This window comes from Achroia grisella, unplaced genomic scaffold (genome assembly GCF_030625045.1).
Source record: "Achroia grisella isolate CSIRO2021 unplaced genomic scaffold, CSIRO_AGI_Agris_v1 utg976, whole genome shotgun sequence".
Classification (NCBI taxonomy): domain Eukaryota; kingdom Metazoa; phylum Arthropoda; class Insecta; order Lepidoptera; family Pyralidae; genus Achroia; species Achroia grisella.
In genome coordinates this window covers 647,709-674,649 of record NW_026713078.1, presented here as the reverse complement: position 1 = coordinate 674,649, position 26,941 = coordinate 647,709, and the positions used below count along the sequence as shown (strand labels likewise).

At 36.3% G+C, this 26,941-nt stretch overlaps 1 protein-coding gene across 1 annotated transcript in view; it reads left to right on the top strand.

The window, feature by feature from the left end:
* LOC131854321 (transcription factor cwo) overlaps window positions 1-22,060 on the top strand; it is a 44,305-nt gene extending 22,245 nt beyond the window's left edge. Inside the window, exons 2-9 of the mRNA XM_059205421.1 lie at window positions 13,824-13,932; window positions 15,483-15,666; window positions 15,867-16,031; window positions 16,335-16,532; window positions 17,845-18,038; window positions 18,817-18,957; window positions 20,600-20,693; window positions 21,290-22,060. Of these exons, the coding sequence (XP_059061404.1) occupies window positions 13,824-13,932; window positions 15,483-15,666; window positions 15,867-16,031; window positions 16,335-16,532; window positions 17,845-18,038; window positions 18,817-18,957; window positions 20,600-20,693; window positions 21,290-21,483 (1,279 nt within the window). The 3' untranslated portion in view covers window positions 21,484-22,060. The remainder of the gene's footprint in view (window positions 1-13,823; window positions 13,933-15,482; window positions 15,667-15,866; window positions 16,032-16,334; window positions 16,533-17,844; window positions 18,039-18,816; window positions 18,958-20,599; window positions 20,694-21,289) is intronic.
* The last annotated feature ends 4,881 nt before the right edge of the window (window positions 22,061-26,941 follow it).

Below are 26,941 nucleotides of genomic sequence, written 5' to 3'. Positions count from 1 at the left end.
TGGGAACCATCTTTGTCCATGAAGCGAACGTAGATGTTTCCCATCATGTAGTAAATCCTTCTTTCCTGGGCCCTTAACACGTCGACATCAGTCTCAGGAATACGGAAGAACAGACAAGTCCCTGGTGGGTCTGTCCTGATCCTCTCGTGTGTCAGGGTCCAGGAGTTCATGTTTAGGTTACTGTTCTGTCCCGAAAGAAGTTCCCGCAGTTCTGTGGTGTCCCCGGTTTCCCCTGGAACGAAGAGCAGGCACGGCACCTTCTTCGGGATGGCCGATTGTGGTCGAACGACTAGGCTCGAGTCTTCCACTGGAGAGGCCATGGTTTGGACGGTCTGTTCTAGCCAGGCTCTGGTGAAGTCATCCTCGCACCAGGTTTTGAGGACGCCATCCGCAAAATGAGCCTTGCCTCGGAATTTCAGGTCCTTTCTGGTTTTGGCTGGGAGTGTCAGGTTGGCTCTTATTTGTTGCCTGAGCCTCACCTCAATCTGCTTCCTGAGATCCTCAGCTTGGTCTTGTGTTAGGTCAGAGTAGGGTTCCACCATGACCGCAACACAGAGTTCGTTGGCCAGGTAGGTGGCTGCCGCTTCTGCGTATGTCATAGAACCCCTACCCGTCGCACCAGCGGTTCTGGGTTTTTTACCTTCCCCGGTTGGTGTGACGGTGTCTTCTGGACGTGTACGCTTTTGCGGTCTTGCCTCGTTTTTTGGGTCGTTGGTCCTGGGTTTCTTACGGCCTCGCGGTTTCATGCTGCGCTTTTGTGTGCCAGCAGCCAGAACGGCCCTCGTCCCAGTTGCAGGTGCACTGGGTCCACTCGTTGACGCCTCCCCTTTAGGTTTGGTCGTCGCTGGGCAGGACCCGAGTTGATGCCTCGCAGCATCTACCGCTTCTGCGCGTTGTGCCGCTGCCTTGGCTCTGGCTTTCATGCGCCGCTTCTTGGAGGCCGATTTGGGTTTTATTAAGGTGTTCCCTGGTTGTTTCGGCTTTGATGGTGATTGGATCGCGTCTTTCAGTGACGTCAAGTCCATAGCCTGGTTGTCCGATTCGGTCCCTGATGCCGCTGAAACAGACATCTCCTCCGATTCCACCTTGAACAGTGCCGCCAGGTTCACCTCGGATGGCTCACTCGTTGACGCAGCCTTATTAGGCGCATCGTGGAGTGAACCCTTCTTTGGTTCCCCTGGTGCGGCGACTATCTTCGGCAGAGAAGTTGGAGCTGCCTTTCTTGGCGCATCTTTGGTCGACGCTACTGGTACTTTACGGAACGCAGCCTGGGTTGGCGCATTCCGCTCAGTCACCTTTTTCGGCGTGTCCCCTGACGCTGCCTCTTCCAGCGCATCTTTGGATGATGTGGTTGGTACTCCACGGGACGCAGCCTTGGTTGGCGCATACCGATCGGTAGCCTTCCTCATCATCTCCTGCGACGCAGCCTTGCACGGCGCATCCTTGGATGACGTGGATGGTACGTCACTGGACGCAGCCTGGGGTAGCGCATCCTGTTCGGTACCCTTCCTCGTCGGTTCTTCGGACGCAGCTTTGCTCGGCGCATCACCGGTAGAGTGTCCAGGTGCATCAAATGACGCGACCTTGATTATTGGTCGTTTTGGCGCATCTTGCGACGCAGCCTTCGATGGTCGTTGCTTTGGCGCATTCGTAGACGCAGCCTGTTGCTTCTTGTTTTTTGGTTTTATTGCCTCTAGATCCATGAGTTGGCTTTTTATATACTTCACCTCAGGAGCTCTCCACCCTCCACGGAGCCCTCACTTCGGGGACGTCATTCGTTCCACGAATGATCGCCAGAGCTACTCCCTTGGTATAGGTCCAGCAGGCTGAGAAGTGGACGAGTCCGCACGCAGCGAAGCACAGCGAGGACACCTACCTCACGAGACGATGAGGCAGGCTAGCCCCAAAGCACCGCGCCACGCCGACTGTCACCCCCAGCTCGCCGAGCCTCGCTTGACTGCCCGCTTATGGGGAATCGCAGCCGGTTGATCGTGGTTAGCTACTCCACGACCGCCCGTTTGAGAGGAAATCCAGACCGAAGAGGTGTGTTGTGAGCAGCATACAACTACAGCCGGTACCCTGCTGCACTCAACCGCCAGGACTCCTTCATCCCTCCGTACGGGTCACCGCGCACGGCACAAACACGCGGGAGGTCATTACTATCCACCTTCAGTTTTTTGCTCGATGATGGACACGCAAGGACATGACCTCTTCATCCCTGCATTTGTCGCCCGGTAGTTTCGGTTACGTCTATTTCATAGGGAACTAGACCAATAACAGGGCGGCAACCTCGTGAAGGATATCTACCGAACTTGCCTTAAGGATCTACACGACTTGCGCTCTCCCTTAAGACCGCGCCTCCCTACCGCCTCTGAAGGAGGTGGTAGAGTAGGCCTGCGTCCATATCTCACTTTTTTTAATGAGATATGACTGCAGGCCCGCCCCCAATAGACGATTCGATTCGATAGACGATTACTCTTTAACCTCTCTGACATCGGTGCCACTTTCATACTTCCTCTGATGTATTCATTCTTTATCTTGTCTATCCTCGTCACACCACACATCCATCTCAACATTTGCATTTCAGTTGCATGCAGTGGTCTCTCATCCGTCGCCTTTATGGGCCAGCACTCTGATCCATACAAAATAGCAGGCCGGATCATGGTCTTGTAAATTATCTTCACTGTTGCGTCTTAATATATTTATGAAAATATCATGCATGCCAGGAAGAAGTTTCAAAAGAGTTAATGATTGCACTAATAAAAGCTTACGTAACAATAACAAACTGATTTTACCTAAATGTCGTTTAGCTAAAGTTAGTAATTCGTTTTATGGCAATTGCGTAAGGTTTTAAAACAAAATACCAGAGTCTTATAAATCTGCCAGAATAAAGATTTAAATGTCATATAAAACACTTCCTTTGCAAAAAAGCTTACTATAAAATTGAAGAATTCGTTAACGATAATAATGTTTTTATAGAAAAACTTAATATCCATAGCATTGACAATATTATCTGGTTACACTAATAATGAGTGCGTAGCGATTTCGATTGTGATTATCGCACGCCTCTTACTTGTTATACTGTAATTATTTATATAAAAAAATATCTATTAAAAAGAGCAACATACAAGTTTCTTACTCATTCTTCTTGTGATGAATCTGCATTCCGAATGAGTGGTAGAATCAAAATATGACTATTCAAAAGTGCTTGTAATGAGTTTATTTGAATAAAGATTATTTCTATTTCTTTAATTCTGTCTACTGATGATAAGGGATCATCAGAAGATACAAGTATAAGACCAAAAGTATTTAGTGCGGTGGTCTAACCACCAATTTGTAATAAATAAGTTTATATTGAACTACTGCTAGTTGGTAGTTTGTATTCAAACACTTGCAACTTAAAAATTATTTCAAAGAGCATCACGCAAGTTGCTTGCTCATTCTTCTTCTGATGAGGCAACTTTCCGAATTAAATATTAAATTATTCAAAAGTGCTTCTATGTAAGTTTATTTAATAAATTATTTTCTATTCTATTCTATAATCTATACAAATAAATAAAACTAAAGTGTCTGTAATTTCAAATTAACAGCCTTTCACTAAATGTACACAATACTTTAATACGGTACATAAAAAAATTAATACTCTGAATCGGCCGGATCTATTTTAACGAGACTTTTTCTCGCAGATAGCTAATGTTTTAAGGAGTAACTTAGGCTAAGTTACTCCTTATATCATTAGCTGTGAGTGTTTTTATTTTAGAATTTTTATTTATTTTAATAAAAAGAGTTAAATTCCAGGTATGAGGTAGGTTATAATAAATGTATATATATATATATATATAAAAGTACTATTCTGTTATCTATGGGATAAAGATAATAAAATCCTTCGAAGGCATATTGGACGTGAGAAAGGTTATCTAAAGTTATGTAACACGTATAAAAATATTCAATTTAAATGTCTGAAATACACTTATATTTACTTCGTCTGCGTATATATTCTAATAATAATAATAATAATAATTTATTTATTTGCCTGCTACATGGTAATTTTGATCTTACAATATAATAAGTACACGACATGCAGCACCCCGTAGAGGTATGCAAATATTGGAAATGATATCATAATTACAATTTCTATACATGATCTCCTGACAGAATTTATAAAGTTCTTTGCACTATCTCACTTCATATGGGGTCGGGTCTGTCCTGGGTAGTCGGGTCGTACAATTTTTCCCATGAGATTTTTCTGATGAACCACATCAGGTAGCTCGAGGACGTCCTCTACCTTTTATACGTTCGGGTAGTTGTGTGTGTTTTATGACCGCCTACTCCTCGTCTCTTCGCATTCATGTAATTCATACCATCTGAGACGGCTTTCTGTGACTATTTCTTTTATTGGGGCCACATTAGAACTACCGCGCATATCCTTTCGCACTCTATCTAGTATCATGACTTCATCAGACCGCCACAACAATTTCAGTGGCATGAAGCTTTTGTAAATGTGTCTTCTTTACTGGTACTTCACTGGTAATTCATTGATTTAATCGAGTGACCAAGCTAGACAAGAATAGAAAGCAGCCTATGTCCTTCTACATCAAGACTACGTATGTGCCAAATTTCATCATGATTGGTGAAGCCGATAAGGTGTGAAAGTGTAATATACTCACTTTCGCATTTATAATGTTAGCTGCAAATCGTGACTTCGTCTGTTTCATTTGGAGGCAAAATATATCATACATCTGTCCTGTTAGCCCTTATAGTCGTGAAAAGGTAACAAACGCACAGATACACTTTCCACTTTCATTATTTCATATTTATATTAATTATATCTCTGGGCAATTTACACAGCGCCATCTAAACGGAGCTTGTGTTATGGGTACTGATATAAATACTTAAATATTTTTTTTGTAAATATAAACAATCATATTCATAAATACAAATGTTTGTACCGCGCGAGGAATAGAATCCGCAAACATTGGAAGTAAAACGGTGTCCTAAACTGTCAAATTATAATATTAAATTAGAAGTTACATTGTATTAGTTATGTTAGGTACAAATGATAACATAAATATTACGTTTTATTATGTATTGTAATCTATTTATAAAGTAATTGGTCGATAACAAAATATACATTGCAAGCAGCGGATAACTAGTTAATATGAACTATGAACAGTATTCGTGATAAGATTGCGAAGGGACTTTTCTACACGAGACGGGTTGCACCGTGCGTGACTAATGAAATGAAAATTCCTTATTGATTTTCTCACAGAAAAGAAAACAAACATTTACATACACTATGTTCAAATGTATAAACATACAACAGTGCAAGTGAAAGAGGCAACAATGGGCGGCCCTATCGCTGAAGAGCGATGTCTTCCAGGCAAACTTATGAACATACATAGGCCGAATGTATAACGTTTTTTCGGACTACTCTACTGCTGCTGCCTGGCCTTTATAGCTTCACTGGACGGGGGTATGTGCAGATGGCACTACAAACCCGCGAAAGTACTTATGGAGCAGCTGGAGGCCAACTCCCGCCTGACGGATACGACTCTAGTCTGAGGGCACCGCTAGTGGTTTAAACCTCGGCTTAGACCGTCGTAATTTCGATCCCCGTTTGAATTGGACGTGGTTTGGATCGGGGGGTACCCCTGGTGATGCCTGGTTGTGGTGACGGGTGCCCCGTCGGCGTAAACCATTAGCGTTGGCGGGAGAAATATTCTTTAATTAATGAATGAGAATGTTCTTTAATTAATAACTTTAATAATTAAAAACTAATAACCTGATCTAAATTCATGCCCAATTTCATAAAGATCTGTACACTCGTTTAATCGTCACAAGTAAACAAACAGATAGTTCAATCCCCTAGTCCTTTGGTATAATTCCATTCCGCCGATACTAAAATTATTTGACGCATGTGATTGTTATTTTTTATCGCTATCTATATTGCAGTAGTCATGCTAAAATTATTGCTAGCGGAATATGACGCTTAATCTCATATATTTAACGGTTGTTATTAAAGTGAGCGATGATTACGAGCAGATCCAGTTGCTGACACGTCACACGCAAGCTCCTCGTTGACTGAAACGTGATTGAGTAGAGTGCTCCAAGCCCCAACACGTGTTGCCTCACGCCGTATTTGAAATGTCCATTAATAAACTGGTTTTAATTATAGTTTTTCATATATTTTCTGGCTTCAGGTTAGGTCTTGATGCTATAACTGAATATGTTATTTTGACAGTGAAACATTTGTATAACCAATACATTTTATTGTATTTTTATAAATAGAGAAAAAGATATAATAATAATACCTCAGATATATTCACACTGCGCCATCTAGACCCAAGTTAAGCAGAGCTCATGTTATACTAGAAAACTGATCTAAAAATATAGATAGTTTTTTTAAATACATACATAATATATATAGAAAACACCCAGACCGATAGAAACTATCATGTTTGTACCATGCGACGAATCGAACCCGCGACCATCGGAAGTAAAGTGATGTGCTAAACCGCTAGACCCCTGAGGCCGTCGATATGTTTATTAAATATAGCTCCTGCATGATGTTATATTTTTTATTGGAATGGCAAAGATCCTGACCGACCACCTGGTGGTGTCCTAATGGCAACTGTCGCCTATATACATGAAGAAGGTCACGGATGTCACATCATCATGTGACGCCCCTGATACCTCTTGTACAGGGGGAAAGGGATCGTTAGTAATGTGGACTAATAACCCCATTGCTAACAATGTATGGTACAGTCAGGTTGACCTCTTCGCGGTTCCCCTGAAAACTATCATGGTAAATTGTCATTTGCCAAGATGTAGCCCATCTTGGGAGCCAAGTGACCTGACTTCATGCTCATTTTATCATACTTTACTGGTGCCCTGCATAAACCGTTAGCGCAGGTGGGTGCACCATTCCATTATCATCCTTAACAAAAACATCCTTATACATTCCGAAAGTTAACGGATATCACGTGATGATGTGATAGTCCTGATGCCCCTTAAGTTCTGGCATTAAAGAGGAATAAGAAGCCTCTCAGTAGAAAGGAGCAGCGCAGGACCGATCGTCGTGAAGATTTATAGAGGAGGCCTTTGTTCAGCAGTGGACGTCTTCCGAGCTGATAATGATGATGATGATGAAGAATAAGATACGTGAGATATGTACGCTGCATCATTAAAAGAATCCACTTGATGTTATTGCCATAGGATGAATACAATGCGGAATCTCTATAATCTAAAATTAGTTAATTTAATATTAAATCGCATCTCGACGCACCATAGTGAAAGCTTTGAGGCATAATTCTACGTTTAGATACAGGATTATTGGATTACATTCCAAATTAACAGTACAGATGTACCCTTATGGATATGTGATCCATGTTTCCCTCTGATCGATACCCCGTCCAATTCAAACGACGATCCTCGTTTTCGACTTCTTGAACCGAGATTCCTAAAGGAACCCCTTGCAGTGCCCTCAGACTAAAGTCGTATCCGTCAGGCGGGAGTTAGCCTTCAACCACTCAATAAGTCCTACCGCGGGTTTGTAGTGCCATCTGCACTTGCCTACTATCTTCTGGCGAAGCTGTAAAGGCCTGCTACGGCCAACAGCATAGAGTAGTCCGAAAAAAAATCATATTGCTGTCTGCCTAACAATCTGTCCCTCCGTCAGTCTGTCTGTCAAGACCGTAAATTTAAACTATACATCTATAGTCCCTTCAATAAAACTGTACTATGCAAGAAAATCCAGTAAACTAGTTTATATACCAAAAAAAAAAAAAACGATCGCAAAATATAGCCTGTGTCCAATATGCCGAGTGTGCCCAAGTAATTGCATGTATCTAATTCTAATCCACAAATATATGTAACTAGCTGTCCCGGCAAACGTTGTTTTGCCTTAAAATAAAAAATAAAAATTAGCGGTAGACTACCCCCAACATTTAGGGGGATGAATAGATGTTGGCCGATTCTCAGATCTACTCAATACGCTCACAAAATCGGTCAAGTCGTTTCGGAGGAGTATGGGAGTTCAATAGAATTATGTAGTATCTAAAATGTTTTTATTTAATACTAGCTGTGCCCGCGGTTTCAAGCGTGAAATGTATAACCTATATATTATTCTTATGTATAAGCTATATTACTGCAAAGTTTCAACAAAATCCGTTCATTAGTTTTTGCATGAGAGATTAACAAACATCCATCTATACTCACAAACTTTCGCGTTTATAATATTAGTCAGATTTCTATTGAACTTACCTAAATATAGGCAAAGGTAATACCTACTCAATATATTGAAGCGGTAAATATACTCACACCATATCCCTAAATAAATGTAAGAATAAAAAAAAACTTCAAATATAATTATATATGTACAACCGAAACCATATATTATAACGATGTGACGGCACGTGACCGCAGCCACACGTGTACTGTGACGTCACACATACCTACAACTCATTGCAACATTCCATTAATTATTTCCTAAAGAACACAACAACAACATCTTGGTATTCTAATAGTAGTTCAAAACTTTTATGCATAAAGATCAAATTCGAACGACGAGGATCTGACTGTTTGAACGTTTAGTGTCTCACGAGACCTTAAGTAGACGGATAATGTGTTGACTGCCAAAAATATCTTTGTACGATAAGAGATGAGAAGGGATTTAATAACAATAACATGTTCGAAGATTTCCTCTGATGAGCAATTATGAAGTACGTCGTAGGCACGCCTTCCACTTTCAAGGTAACGAGATCCCTGACCTATTTGTTTTTCACGTGGGCGATACAGTTCCTATATTGATTTTATATGCATGTTAATTTGCTCTTCCAATCGTAGTCTCTGCTGCCTGCCTAACGGGCATCGGTATTACGACAGCCTGAGCGGAGTTTTGAAGCCCTAGTCGGCACATTAAAGACGTATGCATCGGACAAGAAACAGTTGAAGATCATTGCTGCTACTCATAAGTCCTTCCGCGGATTTGAAGTTTGGAGTGCCTTCTGCACTCTGAACGAGCTGTAAAGGTCCACTACAGTAGCTTGATGAGAAAAAAATAAACAGGCATTCTGTTCGGTTCTGTTAAGTCGATCTCCATGCACTCCAACTTGGAAAACGTTGTGATTAAGTGGCGGTGAATTTGCCTTTATTAGTGTCTAAGGGAAGAAAGCAGACCTCACCAGTACCTATGCGAGAAGAAAACACGAAATAAAACCGTATATACACCAAGCCGAATGGCCAATGTAGCAGTAGTCAATCCTTCTATTAAACAATAACCGTGGGTTGGCAATACGTTTTGATATTCTAGTGATAATTTGTTTTTATCATTAAACTAAAATATTTTTTGGCCTATTTATTAATAGTTGTCAGAGAAACAACATTCCCTATGTGTTATGATAATTCTTGGTCCCTGGTAACTTAAACCATATTTGTATATACCAAACCATTTAGCCAGTCTACAAGTATATCCTCCCTTGAATCCTATCCTATCCTCCCCATATGAGGAGAGATATATGCTTAGAATGCTCTCTATGAGGGAAAGGGTATTGTTAGTAATGTGGACTGATTACCCCATTGCTAGGTTGACCTCTACGCAGTTCCCTCTGGAAATCATCAAGATAAATTCGCAGTGAATTTGCCATGAGGACCTAACTGACCTGAGCTGTCTATCTTATCATCTTCCACTGGTGCCCCGTCAGCGTAAACCATTAGCGCAGGCCGGTGCACAATTTCATTATCATCCATTAAAAATACTCTCTATGCTCTTCTATGGAAGAGAACTGCGGTATGAGGGGACATTAATGTGGTATTATTGTATATATCACTGTGGTACAAAAACTTTCCTTTGCACTAACCTGTAGAGTCATCATGAGTAATTTCATTTCGCCTCGACTCGACCGAGAGTGACGTAATTCTTATTATCTTCTACTTATAAGATGTAACAACCAGAGTTTTGGTAATCGACTGTTCGAACTCTTTATATGGCATAGTGCTGTCACGTCCCGGCTTCTCCCGAGTAGATTCTAAGAATTTTGACGGCCTCGACGGTTTAAGGTTTATCACACCGCCTTTCTTCCGACGGTCGCAGGTTCCATTTCTCGCACGGTACAAGCATTTGTATCCATGAGTATGATTATTATTTGTATTGATTTGGATGTTTTCTATGTACATATTTCCAAAAAATAAGTAATTGTATCAGTTGTTTAGTGCCCATAACACAAGCGATACTTAGATTGAGACTGGGTGGCGCTGTGTGATCAGTTCAGTGTTTTTATTATTATAAACTTGAACTGAGTGAAGTTTCATAGTCCTTTCAACCGCTAATCGCCGTCCAATTTTTGTAAAAATAAACAAAGTTATTATTACTTCACGTATTACTGTTATGATACTTATACTATAACTAACTACCCGCCCCAGCTTCCCACAGGAGTTCTCGTATTATACATATATACATATAAACCTTCCTCTTGAATCATTCTATCTATTGTTAAAAACTGCATTAAAATCCGTTGCGTAGTTTAAAAGATCTAAGCAAACAGACAGCGGAATCGACTTCATTTTATACTATAAAGATGGTAGAGTATGTAATTTTCCTTTTGGTTCAGAACCTCAATAATAGTGTCATAATAACAAAAACGTAACACCCAGCAAATAAAAGCTGTGAACGTGACAAAGCGAGCATCGTGCATCAATCATCAAATAAATGACTCATCATTTAATTCTATAATTACTATCGCTACACTACTACATACGAGTAAGTCCTACGAGTCACTATGCGAGTTTCAAGGCGTTTGCAGCCCGGGTTCTCGCATCCTCGACACGTGGCCCATGTTCCGGAAGGCAAGTTCAGGGGGCAGCAAATTCGAAATTGGTAGCTGAATATACAACTCATTTTTTAGTTTTTGCCGCCTCGAAAATATTAAGATCCGGGGCTGGGTTCTCACCAACATGCTGCGAACCTTCATGAAAGAGGACGACTGGTCGACGGTGGTGTATTTGAGCTACCGTGGCAGATTGCCGTCGTCAGTACCGTGACCCGATACGATTTATACTTTTATATATATTTATATTATTATTATGTTAGTTATAAGGTATTATTTATAATATAGGCCATAGTAACCTGAAATAAATAAAAAAATATTTAATAAGTTAATTACGTTCATTCAAAGTATATGTTCATCCGGCGAATTCGTCTCCGTGGCTATTGACTTTTATTCTACAACTCTGTTAGTATAGCATGAATTCCTTGACAGTTATTAGTTAGTAGTTAGTTATTAGTTACAAACCAAGATGCACTCAGTTCGATACCGCAACCGCTACTGTCATCGTATGAATCGTTGGACAATCCAAGATCGAAACAGCTACTGTCAAGCGTTATGATTAAATACTCAATGTGTTTAAATCAGAAACAATTGTAACAGTATTATGTAATTTTAATTATTTAAATGTTAAATGCTTTCTATATATTGATATATATTTTCTATAATTTTATTAAGGTTTAAACAATATTAAGAAAATTCCTGTGTTCCTGTACGCCGTTTTCGAATAAATTTTTGCCACTTACAAATTGACACATTCTTTTTATCGGACAGATTTAAATTGACGACCTCTTGCGTGTAAATCTGGGTAAGTAATCCACTAGGCGTTCTATGACGTTCAATATATAACAATGTTTACATTGTTATTACAAGTAGACATACTCGTGTTTCATAACACTTGCGACTTGCTAAGGAGGTGTCAGACGACCTACCATATTTTATGAGCAAATATAAAACCATACAAGCAAACATCAGGTTTCATATTTTACTGCAAGACTAAATATTCATGTTGACATATTTTCATTCTTCACCTACTTTATTAGAGTTTTTTTCGATGCTATTCCAATGCTGTTGGCCGCAGTCGGCTTTTACAGTTTGACCGAACGATACGTAGGTACATCCACGCGTTCCCAAGATATTTATGGTCTTGACAGATAGACGGACGGTCGGACAGAATGACAAACCAGCTTGCTTATAATTGCAAGTGCTTTGCCCGCCTTTTAAGAAGGAATAAACTCTTTTCTTGTAGGATTCAATATCATATCGGTTCGGAAATACCATTGCTGGAATGGTATGGTGATTCCATAATGTGGTTGTGCGTGGCAAAAAGTTTCTAGAAAAATGAACTGTGGAGGATCACCATTCATCCAGATAATTAGATGATATTTGATATTTTAGTTTGTGGCGGGTAGTATGATAGTAAAATTCAGCAGCTAATATTAATCTGAACAATTCTTCAGAACACAAAGCAATGTATAAAAAGAATAGTTTCGATCGAAAAACTGCAGACTGCAGTATGAATGGGTCGACAAGAACGCACTATAACCATTTTGAGTAGGTAGGTAATTAATTGTGTAATAAAATACGGAAAATTTATGCGAAATATGGATATAAATAGATTTTACAACTTTACACTTTCCGTGTTAATTTTTTGTCGTAACATAAATACATTGACGCTTATTAGAATTCAATTCATATATAGAAACACTAGCGGCCCGTCCCGGCTTTGCACGGGTGGACATTTTTACAACATTTTTATCTGATCTTCTAGCAAACCTCTATCTCAGCAAGCGGCTTTGTAAATTTCTTCTCCATCAATTGTTTTTAAGTCCTGAAACGATGTTTTGTCATGAAAAAGTAGTTGCTAGCAATGTACCATGTCAGGTTGACCTCCACGCGGTCCCTTCTGTGTAAATTCTTGGTCAATTTGACACGATGGGCTAACTATCCTGACCTCATACTCATCATCCTCCACTGGTGCCAGCGTAATCCGTTAGCGCAGGCGGGTGCACCATTATCATCCATTAAAAAAACCCTAATTTAGGTTAATGTTTAAAAAACTAGTCCCTGTAACGTGATCAGTAATCGTTGGGCGACCTTGGGCTACCCCGACACGTTTAACATCCACACGTGCGTCGATAACCTCATGTTTATCATACATAAAAATATATTTTAGAATTTTGCATTTCGGCCGACTGATCTCGTTTACGATTCTACAATATATAACTTACCTACAGCTCCACAGCGATTAAATTATTTATTTACTAGCTGTGCCCGCGTGAAAATAGATTATATATTATTCTGACATATAAGCTATAATACTGTAAAGTCTCATCAAAATCCGTACAGTAGTTATTGCGTGTAAGAGTAACAAACATCCATGCATACTGATGTTTATAATATTAATTAATAATAATAAGATAGATTTATATATTATCTTACTGTTGTCTATGCCTCTCGCTCTGTTTTGTCAATGGTACAAGTCTCTACTATTTTGGAAAAAGCCCTATATATGTAGATAATGCTCTTTGTGCCAAGCCATAAGAAAATAAAAAACTAAAACTGGATTATGATTAATTAAAGTGAATAATATAATATAACATCAAAAGGGTGTAATACTTTTTAGAAACACCCATCATAACAGTACGAAATCAGATTTTTTAGTAATAATAATGTCTCTGAACAATTCAAACAACGTCGTCGAGTTCCAAGCTAAGCAGATTTTGTGTTTTGGATACTAGACAACTGATATAATAATAATAATAACTTCAAGACAATTCACACAGCGCCATTGTTTTTTACGTAAATACATACTTATATGTATGTATTTACGGAAAAATCACCCAGACCGATACAATCATGCTCATGAATACAAATATTTGTGCCGTGCGAGGAATCGAACTCATGAACATCGGGTGTAAGGTGGTGTGCTAAACCGTTCGACCACTGAAGCCGGAAATCATATGAATACATAGATACATTTATGCATTTCGTTTGTTGCAGTTATAATTCAAATGATGGCTATAGTCGCGTTGCAGATCAACTCAACTTCGCCGCCCCTTCGGAAGACGAGGCGGAGTACCCACCAGGCGCCTACTTGAAGAAGGGGAAGGTCTCGAGGGCAAGTCAAACTGAACATGCCCAATTTATATCTCTTTTCATTAACAAGTTGACATTTAATACTTTTGTTCGTCACACACGTGCAACTCTGCTTGTAGTTTAAAGTTTAGTGGTATCATTGCATGTAGACAAAACTGTAAACAGTTCAACAATTTTTTTATTACTTTCACTGTTATTCAGAATTTTACATATTATACAACTGGATATTTACAGTTATTTTCTTTTTTATATAGTTTAAAGTCAACCCTTACGTGGATTCTGTGTTAGAATATCTGAAAACGGCAAGCTATCTTAAAGAAAAGTCTAAAGCTACATATGCTCCGACAATTAAAAATAACAAGAACATATTCTATCTAATTTAAGTTCTTCTATTATTGAATATCAATGTATGCAGAAAAATAATAACTAACTAATAGTATTAATGTTATTTATTTGCTTCAACATTTATTTCTTTACAGTGTAGTGGTCTTATATACCATAACGTACAAATGTATATCTAATTATCGGGAGATTTTTCTTAATGATATAAGTATTTCGTAATAAATAATGAGATAATTTAATGTTATGTCAATTCTTGCAACAGATTAACAGCATTTTTCTACGAGCCATTTGTGTAGTACTATTTTAATAGCATTTCTCTAATTATCTACGGTATTTTATTGAATATTTGTATAATCTTGGTATTTTATGGAAATTCTAAGAAAGGGAATAGATATATTTGTACACTTGTACTAATTGTTTAAGTACACCGTCACATCATCTCCAGTCGATCTGTGACAAGGATGCTTGCAAAATGGTCTAAATATGTGGAATTAACAAAAGATAAATCACAGTAAATATCTCATTATACTATGTGTTATTAAGAGTTTTGTTGAAGTGAAAATTTATTCAGTTGGGGTTCAAATAACGTGAGTTATGACTGACAGTTCCTCAAGTTAAATTTGTACATGTGTCACGGGCATAATATTATAAAATTAAAACTTGCTAGTAACTCCATTTATCTTATTGATTATCAAGAACCTGAACCCTGGACCGATTACTTCTAGTTACTGTTTTAGTCAAAAATAAATACTAGGTAAAATTTTATATACTATAAATTGTTTTACGTATATACCAAACGAATAACTGATGATCTTCAGGAAAATAAATAACTTATATCTAATTTGTTCTGTATTAATTAAGTATTTTAATTCATTTTTAAACTTTCCAGATTGATACACATTTTTTATATTGTTAGACCCGTTTGGGCTTAAAATGTATAATTTAATGGTAAATAAAGGTAATTAGCCGACTGAGGCAGCTCGTGACTACGGCTAGTGCAACTTAGTCTAAACATCGAGTGGGGAAATACCTTTATTTACCATAAAATTATTGGTGCAAGACCCGATTAACAATATAAATGTGTAATAAATATAAATTAATAAATAAAGTAAATATTTATTTATTGCAAAGCTAAATATAATAACCAAAGACCTGGTTGATCTTAATTCGAATAATTTTGACAGTATAAATAATCTTATTTTCTGACTATTCGCACTCCAGCAAGATCCGATGTCGCATCGAATAATCGAAAAACGTCGTCGCGACCGGATGAATAACTGTCTCGCTGATCTGTCTCGGCTCATCCCGCCTGAGTATCTGAAGAAGGGACGTGGCCGGGTTGAGAAAACGGAGATCATAGAGATGGCCATCCGCCATCTTAAGTTCTTACAGGAGCGCGCTAATGGTTTGTACCAATATTTTCATCGGGACGTCACAGAGCCCTTTTTAAACCAATTCTTCCTACTGCCGTTCAAAAGGCCTCTCATATATATAATACAGAAATAATTTCCTTTGTAACATTCTTCGAACAGAAGGCGTCTGTTTGTTGGGAGATCCACACTCGGAGATGTTGCATCAATGTCATGAGCTTAGGTTTTATTGTAGCTGCTGAAAGGCAAGTTGGCGAAGAGAACTTCAAGGCTGGATATCAGGAAGCGGTCGCCGAGGCTGTCAGGTTCCTGGTGGAAATGCAAGGCTACGGTCGCAGCGACGGACTCTGTGCGCAGTTGGCGTCACACCTACAGCGGCACTGCGATGCTGTTACCAGAGGTTGTTATATGTACCTACCGAAAGAACATAATTAAATACCGAAACATTTTTAATATCTTTATAACTTTTATTGTTCTTTAATATTTGTTTCTGCTTATTTTGATAATAATTCTTTAATAAAATGTAAAATTTCAAATAAACGCACAAAGTTTATCATAAATACAGATGAATATGATAATATACAAATGCCATGTACAAATATCATAGATTAAAATCAATGACACAAATTTTATTAAACAACATCCAACATTTTTTGTCGTTTAGAAGTATGGTAACATTTAAATTAAAGAAGATATTTTATAGGTGAAGTTCCCCGTGACAAATCGCGGTCTCACGCCGGCTCTTCTTCGGAGACGACAAGCTCCTCTGGCAGCTCACATGGGTACGCTACGAACCCTGGCGTGATCGCGCAGGCGCCACCACCTGGACCTTCATACCCCACACAGTCCTATGAGTCGGAACGTCCAACTGAGCCACTATACCCTATGGAATGCGATAGAGGTGATTGCAAATTCTGTACACTAATAATAAAAATAGAAATAAACTTTATTCAAATAAACTCAATACAAGCACTTTTGAATAGCCATGTTTTATTCTACCACTCATTCAGAACGCAGATTCATCACAAGAAAAATGAGCAAGAAACTTGTGTGCTCTCTTGAATAGGCTTTTTTATAATATGATTTGACGGCCTCGGTTGTATAGCGGTAAAGGACACCGCTTTTCTTCCGATGGTCGCGGGTTCGATTCCTCGCACGGTACAAACATTTGTATTCATAAGTATGATTGTTTGTATCGGGCTGGGTGTTTTCTATGTATAATATATGTATGTATTTACAAAAAAATCTATGTATTTGTATCAGTTATCTAGTGCCCATAACGTAAGCTTTAGCTAGCTTAACTTGGGTCTAGATAGCGCTGTGTGACTTGTCCACGGTTATTTATAATAATAACCTACAACACAGCGTGTCATCAATCTACCGCCTCAATCATCAATCAATCTACATATAACACAATGCAAAAAGCAGTGTCGTATCATGCATAAATTTTTACGGGAAGAGAAATTAGCATTAAGTTAATCATATTACAATTACTTCGTCGGTTTTATAGTTTAAAGAACTTTAAGCTTTAAACAATAAAACCGAAGAAATTCAAGAATTTGAAATGTATAAATAAAATAAATATTAGTAATCTCAGAATAATTCACACAGCGCCATCTAGACCCAGGTTAAGTTAACTAAAGCTTGTGTTATACCAAAATAACTGATTCAAATACATAGATATTTTTTTACAATACTAGTGAAGTAATTTTGACTGAGGTACTTTATTTATTTTTAAACTTAGTTTAGTAAGCATGATTTATATAGTTAAACTGGTTTTGACATGAACAATTTTATGGTAAATAAAGAAATTTACTGTGTTCACGAGCTGGCTTACTATGAGCTGACTATATTGATAAGGAGGTACACTTTGAACAAAGTCTGCACGGGTACCTCTGTCTCGCTTATGTATATCTCTACGCAGTTTGCTTAGTTAGCTTTTGTCTGCATCGTCTCAGAAGGCAGTGAAATTTCAGGTTAGTTACAATTACATCACAGTTCTTCAGAATTTCAATGTATGTAGAGCACGGACGTTACATGGTAACGTGATGTCCGTAATGCTGTTCATGTATATAAGTGGCGCTTAGCACTTGCCATCAAGAGAAGAGAAAACAAATTTTTCCTACTTTATAATTAGCTTCCAAATAACGGTCCAAATTGCAACGGAACATCACAGATATTAATCAAATTCATTGGAAAGTTTTGCTTCGTAGTGTCCACAAATCAGCACCCAATAGCAACCGAGGGGGATGTACAGAGTGAAACGGAACCGTTACCCCTGGATGGGCGGCGAAAGCGCGAGCCCACACTCCGGACTATAAGGAAACCTGAACACAACGATGATTACTTACAGTCGTACAAGTTTAAGAACTCCATTGAAAGAAGATTTTCGAGGTCACAAGATGAGGTAAGTTGTATTTTATAGATTTTCTCTATTTGTGATCAAATTTGCTAACAATAACTTAACGCTTCCTGTAGCGGTGGTCAGTTTTCCGCACTGCATTCCACAACTTTAGCATATGTGAGATCACGAAAGTCTCAGAGATATAAATCCATTAGATAAGTAATGAAAAATTCATTAAGCGTCAAGACTTTCCCTATTAGTAATCAAATTCCGATAGTTATTATCTCTATTCTCCAAATTGAGCTCCTTATCTGGGTTGTGCGAGCCGAGACTACTAAAGTAGCCAGCCAACCTTCTCCCAGCAGTGCAGAAGCCTCCTAGTGTCTTCATATGTTTCACGAAGCGATCTCACAGCTTCCAAAGTATATCCAAACTCTATTACCTACCTGATGATGTCTTATTTAGACGTGAAACACGACATAATATGGGTGTAGATCCAATAACGATTTACATAGTTTGGAAGCTGAATGTATACTGTTTGGCGACCAGTTTAGAGTCGTAGCGGAAGTATGGTAAACAAAACAATAAAATTCTTTAAGTAAAAGGGGTTGCCACAATTTTATTTATACTGTTGTCTTTGTCATGTAAGATTAGGTTTAAGATTTGTTCCTCGACGTATCTATTACGTTAAGATATCACCTAAGTAATAGTGTAATTATCACACTATCAAATATATACACTGCAGATTAATTGTAATTAATAATTAGACTTGTGATAAGTGTCTGTAATGAATAAAGATATTTTGATTTTGAATATAATTTTATATGTTTGGTTTTTCTAGGCGGCAGACATGGCTGCACGATCAACACATCCTCATGGGAAAGTCTACAGCCATAAGCGACGACGAGCAGCGAAATTAGCACCTTCCACATCCACTTCTAATTCCGGTTCTACGGAAGAAGCCAGAGATACCTCCCCACAGGTAATAATAATAATAATCTCAAGACAATTCACACAGCGCCATATAGTCCCACGTTAAGCTAGCTAAAGCTTGTGTTACGAGTACTAGATAACTGATACAAGTTCATAGATACTTTTTTTTCGTAAATACATACATGTTATACGTAGAAAACACCCAAACCGATACAAACAATCATACTCATGAATACAAATTTTTGTGCTGTGCGAGAAATCGTACCTGCGACCATCTAACGTAAAGCGGTGTGCTAGACCGCTAGACCACCGAGGTCGTCAAAAGTGTATGTAGGTAAAGTGTATAGAAGAATTTAATTTTAAATCCTTTTCTTGAGTTTCTTGCCAGTTCTTCTAAATTGTGGTATCTAATCGAACTGGACGAAAGGGAGAAGGGGATTGTTAACAATGTGGACTGTTGACTCCATTGCTAGCAATGTACCATGTAAGGTTGACTTCTACGCGGTGGACCTGGACACCAGAGTAGAGAGTACCCCGCCAGAGAATATCTTTGTGGTTGGTAGGTCTATTATCATCCATGAAAAAAAAACCGAATTGGATTTAGGGCTAGAGATTAAAGTAGTTGACATGCTCAAGTGCCAAAAATGTTCTGTGAATAAATAAATTTGACTGAGATTTTGTTATTTTAAATATTTTTATATAACTTTGTAAATTATTTTTCATGGTGTGTTCGCCTCTATACTCACGTATAAATATATAAATTTGTTTGAACATACAAATTTTATTTTAAAATGATCTATCCTAAATATCCTAAAAAAATAATAATTCTGGATGAATGGACCGCCATTCATCCAGAATTTTTTTTTTAGGATTTCACCGTTCCACCCGTACTTTTATCCAGAAAATTTTACGCCACGTACTACCACATTTTGCATACTAAAACCTTCAAGAAAAGAGCTTATTCCTTTTTAAAAAGCAACGCATTTGTGCTTGTGCTCATGGGCGGCGGTAATCGTTTACCAATATAGGTGAGATGTAAGATCATTCGTCCCCAATGCTATAAAAACTTCTAAATAAAATAAAGCCCGGTGTTGCGTGAAATTATTTGTCCCCTACACTATAAAATATAGTATTTTATAGGAAGCGAGATAAGTACAAGCGCGAGCGTTCAACTCATCAGAACTTTATTTTCCTTACCCTCACATAATAGATGCTTAATCCAAATATATAAATATAATTTCGAAAAGCACTAGAAGTATTTTAATTATATAAATATAATTTAAATATTTCTTGTAGCTTTTCGAAACAATAAATGTTATTATTATATTACGTTTGTCTAGGCATAGTTTATGTGCGTTTAATTATATTACATATTTTATTGATTTATGTGTTTGGTTAAAATTTTTAAAAATACTTCTTGGCACTCGTCATGAAATTTTATATAGCTACGTATTCGTAACATTACAAACCTATTTAGTAACGAAAAGAATTTATCTACTTTTATTGCAAATAAAATTCCCTACTTTATTTGACACAGTTGGACAGCTAGTATCAATATGAAATAATATTAATTTAATCCATCAAATACTACATAAAAATCCTAAATAACTTTTAAAAAAATTCTGAAAAAATTTCTTACTACCCGTTCGTGCAAGAAAAATTAGCTAAGCAAATAAGTTATTTATTTACAGGACACATCGAGCGAGTCGCCGCATCATCACAATCATTACGAGAAGCAGCAACCACCGACGCAGTATGTGCCTGTCTTCGCTCTCAATACACTCGGTAAGTTTTCTAATCTAGCACCAGAAATATATATTCTGACAGACTATATTGTACCCATAAACAAATATGGCGAAATGAAATGAAAACTCTTTATTATTTGTTCCCCTCATAAATACAGCTACATAAATAAATATGTGCAAATTGATAATAATATACACATACATAATATACATAACACAAGCTCTGCTTAGCTTGAGACTAGATGGCTGTGTGGATCGTCCAAGATTAATGTTATTATAAATAAAGAGAAATATAAAATAATAGTAATATATTAATAGATATATATGTAAAAAATAAATATTTAATATAAAGTAAGACTAATATATACTATAATACCATAACAAAAGATTGGAATCAAAGTTGCCAACAACAGCTTACTATGCCATCCATCGAATTGATTTAGCTTGTTATCGGTATATCCATAATCGGGGAATCAGTCAAAAATATAAAATGATATACAAAGCTTTTTTGTGGCGACCTACATAATTCGAACTGACGATCACAATTGTAGTATTTCTGAGTCGAAATAACAAACCCAAGGTCACGACTGTTTGTATTATACATACGAATAAAGATTATTTCTATTTTATTTTCAGGTAAATACTACGTCCCGCTGAGCATTGATTACGCATGTTTGTCGAGGCACCTTGGCGCTTACGACGCACTAGACGCCCGGGCAGTTCACCTCGCCGCCCCTCTTCATCCTGTCACCATCCACGTCAACTTCCAGCCTTGTCTCAATTATCACGTGAAACGTGAGCCAAACGAGAGAGAATGGCGACCTGTCTGAATTATGGACAATGGAATAAAGATTTTAGTCGGTTGAGAATAAAGTTTATTATAGGAATCAACGTTCTATAAGTCATAGCATTTATATACGTGTTTCCTTTGCCTGTATAGGGCATAAAATATAAGTACATTGTTGTTGGTGCGAAACAGTGCGAACCATACCTAGTTATTACGTTACCATGTACATTCATGAATGTGATTATAGTATATTTTAAAGTAAGTTATAAAGAGTTAAGACTAAAATACAATTTATGCTTAGAATTATATTTTTTGTTTCATATTGCTTCCAATTGTAAGGTTCCCAAAGAAAAACTGAATATTATTAAATAGCTTGTTTTACACGGACTGTCAAGATATATTATGTTGTATCAAAAAATTAAAATTGAATATACAGTTTTGTATAAGATTTTTTATTGTATACAAAAAGAAGTAGCTATAATATAAATTTCTAAAAGTACGGGATGATCAAATTGTGTATTGTATAACTTGTATTCTAAAACTATTATTTATTTGAATAATGGAAAATACATTCTTCCTCAAGATACGTAAGAAATATGAAACCTCATTGTTTCTTTAATCGTAGTGATTTTTATCACAGAGTTATTTACTCTAAAAGACTAAATAAAGGTGTAGTAGTCATGTACAACAACTAAACAAGTTGTTTTTTTTTAAATACACCAATAACAATATAAGTAAAGGTACTCATGCACATAAAGGTTCTTATTTTGCGGGAATTACAATGAGTTGTACTGAATCTATATAAAAATATTGCATGACTGAATTTATTTATCTAGGATAATGTTATTTTGTTGAAAATTCATCCAACAAATTACGTGTTATTTCCATAAATAAGGTTGTTTTTTTAAACAGCGCCATCTAGTCCCAAACTAAGCAGAGTTTGTGTTATGGGTAGTTTGTGTATAGACCATTGGTAGAAATACATTCTTTTTTTTTATAAATATCTACATATATAATGTACGATGAATCGAATATACGAAAACCGGAATTACTTTTAATAGTTTTGGAGCCGTTATCTATACATATCGAATATTTGTTTTAATTTTCTTAGACAGTGAATAACTGACAAATTAGCACAGAGACAAAATGGGGCCAATAAAAGTTATATACGCCATAATTGGATATCCTGTATTTTGAATATAATTTAATCCTCTTATTCATAAAGCTGAAACCTGCTAAAACTCCTTAACTATTCGATCAAATTAATATGACTCAAAAGGATAAAACAGGTTGTTGATTATATAAAGCTGTTGTAATTTTAATTAGAGTTGAAATTGAAAATTTATGAATTGTGACAGTTGCAGTTTGAAACAGTACAACTTTGTTTGTATTCGCCACTGTCAATCGGCTCATATACAATCGGAAAACAGCGTTGCATATGCAAGCCTCAGTTACAAGCTTATTAAAGAGTACGTTTTATGATTAAGGGGGTTAATATTTATGTAAGTACCTAATCTGTGGTAAGCCATTTTTTACTCGTCGACATAGATAGTAAAACTGAACTTTATATATATGAAGTCTTTGATACATTATTTATTGCAGCTGTCTATCTATCTGTATAAGAATGTAATGTTTAATAAATACATTGGAGACGATACTGGCATTGATTCTATTTTTATACATTTAAAAATTAACCCTTAATTCATAAATCCATAATGATAAAGGGTTACGTGACCTTTTTGTTATAATAGGTACTCCTCTAAAAACAAAAAATAACACAAGAACAATATACCTCTATTGTTTTAATGTTATTTTCGAGTTCACAAGCGTGTACTGTTTGTTTTTTTTTCAACATACTTCATAAAAGGACGGACCTATACGACGGCATATTTTTTATGGCTGTTAACACAGAACTGTTTGTACTACGTGAACCTTTTTCCAAGCAAATAATTATTTCATATAAATTTTTGTAGTCATTATAATTGGCGGGAAACAAATTGAATGAAATCATAAAGAAAGCATGCGCAGTAAATTTAATAAAGCGCAGGTCACGTGATATCAAAACGGTGCTCATACAGTAGCTGTTCTACTTCCTCTGGTATACTTACTTTACTCTGGGTTCTATCGTATGACTCCACAAGCATGTAGTTTACAGATGTATCTTATCATTGCTCATTTATTCTGTTGATACTTACTTTTTAATCAGATTAAACGCTAAAAGATAACAGAGTACTTTTTTATATAACACTCCCACGACACATAAAGGGAAATGAGAGCTCATCCCGGAATTATCTGGTCAGGTTGTGATTGATATTTTTTTGAACGTAGGTAAACTTTGTGTGAAAGTTTTCAAGTACCAGTGTCTCCTTTTCAACTGTCAATCAATGCTTTATAAATTATTTCAGTTGAATTTTGAAATAGAGTGGTTGAATATAGCCGCAAAATTACAGGTTACGGAGTTGGAGACTTTCGGCCTTCCGAAATGGATGTTATGGGCTCCACGACGTTGTTTATGTATTTGGGACATCAGCTTGTTTACAATTTCACTTATGTAGAAAAATGTGCTGAGGATAAAAAAGGAAAGGCGTTACATTCAAACGAAGATTTTATGTAATTAATTATCATAACATCTTTTATTCTATATTATTATTTTTAAATTTTACATGCTTAGTTCAAACATTAAGAAGGAAATAATAATATTTAACATCTGAATAATATACAGTTCTATTTTACGATCCTTCTAGTGATAAAAAAATTATATTAATATTGCAAAATATTCCATTGTTACAACGAATACTTTACATTCAATTAAATCAATAGGGTGAAAGAACCGAGGTGGGGTGCGATCGAGAATGTTCGTAATACCCAAACTAAGATCATAATATGGCAAAAGAAGAGTTACAGAGTGTGCGCCACTTGTTCACCATAACAAAATATAGCTTTTTACTTATCCATTACTTATTATTATATACACAGACATCGTTTTCTACTGAATGATATTATTAAGAATTTTATCACAAAGATGTTTTCTAAGTTCTACAGAAACGTGTACAATTAAAGAGCACAGCGCTGCGTTCGGACGCTTGTGTAACAATTATTGTATATTTCAGTACTTAGATAACCTTAAATGAGATTACAATTGCTGCCGATTTATATTTCGCCGCGAGAACAAACTGCTACATACATATGACGATAGGGCGACGCGACGCAGCAAAATGCACTTTAACACAAAGACTTTAAGCAATTAATTCACAATTCTAGATAACAACCAGCAGATCAAAATATTTACATTACCATTTCATATACAGACAAACTACTGACGTAACGCTTGAGACCGGCAAGGGGCTTCATTTCATATCATCCTTGACAGAAAAAAATGTAAAATTTTTTAATACTCTTTTTATAATACAAATATAATTAAATACCGTGTTAATATACGAAAATAAAAACACCACTAAAATATCTTTTGCTATGTTTATAATCTTTTATTTATATATAGCCTTTAGGCGTTTTATTGCAACACGTTGACTAAATCCTATATTTTCTATCATCATTATTATTATTATTATGCATTGAATTAAAATAGATATAAATATAGAATGTGTCTATCAATTTTAAGTAGTATTATCTGTTTGGATCCTTGTCCACATTTTTGTACAATTCACGCATTTCGTTCGCGTCTATCGGGTAGATTAGGTATGTCTGTTGCTAACAATTCTGGATAGAAATAGACTAAAATGTACAATTTGACAGTTTCAGTTCAGTTCACACTAAGTTTAGGTACGAAAACGTATCAACTACTAATATCCCATCAATTACAGCGTCTAAATGCACATATATAAACTGCTCTGTAGAGGTATGCAGAAATATGGTAAAGGGTAAGGGTGACCAACTTTATACTTTGTTTATTATTCCTTAAACAAATATTAACGGTTACAAATGGACGATTAAACATGAAAATTTCTTGACATTACTTAACACATAAGTAAATAATTTCTATTATATCGGCCATGCCGTTTATATTGTATCTAATATATATTTATTACCGGTGAATACTTTACAATAGACTTCCTTACCAAGTCACAAAATCAGTCAGTAATTTTAATGTATCGTACAGTTTATATGGAACAGAATGCCTAATTTGAGCAACTATATTACAGAGCGTTAAACACTGGGTTCTACAAAAAAATGCACGTAGTTTCACTACATAACACTAATACAATCTAACATACATGGCCATTTCCGTTGCTCACTATGACGTCTTAGAAATGAGGCGTGCACGGTAAATACATGTAATGAATAAAATAAATAAATTACTACTGGTATGAATACATTTAAAAATTCATGTACATGTAAAATAAAATAAAAATAAACTTGTAAATTTCGTTTAAATAAATAAATATTAAGCTAAAACGTTATGCAAGCCTCACTTCTAAGATATCTTTTATTTTCTACAAATTTTCCTTGTTTAATTTGGACTCATAATGAGGCATTAATTGAATCTAAAACAACCAGGCGGTCGCCTTCTCTTTCGATTCAGGTGAGCCACTGATGCCATCAGGCAGCAAAAATTAGACGAGAGAAAAAGATACGGGTAGAAACAAAAACCCTAAAAGGTCTAATATCTATAATTTAATCTATAATTTAATTGAAAACAATTGAAAGTCGGCAACATATCAACTCAAGCGAACGTATATTCGAGAAAATATATTTTATCAATAATTTAATATATAAGGCCCCGCTCACATCTCAATATGACAATCATGGCCATGCAGGTAATAACAAAAGGAGAGCCTACGTATATAACGAACAGAATATTTTGCAACGTCTGTGGGTAGATTAATCACTGGGACTATAGTGAGATTACGTACCCTACACAGTTAGCCCGAGGTCTCACAACACCAATTCGTTGTCACTGCCGAGTACTATAATATTTTTTCAGCACGCCACAAATAACATTCAAATTGTATAAACACACTGCGTTATGGCAACTCTGTAATTTCACAATACAAAAAAAAATATTGTCACAAATATATTTTATTATTCAATAAAACTATAGCGCAAACTATAACGATTTATCACAATTATTTTAAGAAATGAGGACGCCAAAATTGTTCATAAAATTGGATATGAATTAAATAAATTTAAAGCCAAACGATTATATACATTTTCTAACATTTGGTTTGTATGTTGTTCCTTGCTTAATTAAGACCCATTAATTATAATTTAATTCATTATTTAATCAAAATATTCAACATTCGTTATTGTTAATTAACTTTAAAAAACAATTGGCGTGGCAGTTGAAGAAGGGATAGAGTGTTTAAAGTTTTTACTGAAATTATTTGATAACGCAATGAATTTCAATGTACATATTTAAACAAATGTATAACAGGTTTTTTTTATAATTGGCATATTTGTACTTTCATCAAAAGTATAATATATAAATTGCAAATAGAGTAAATAAAATGTATTAATCAATTTTATTGCATTATAATTTTATT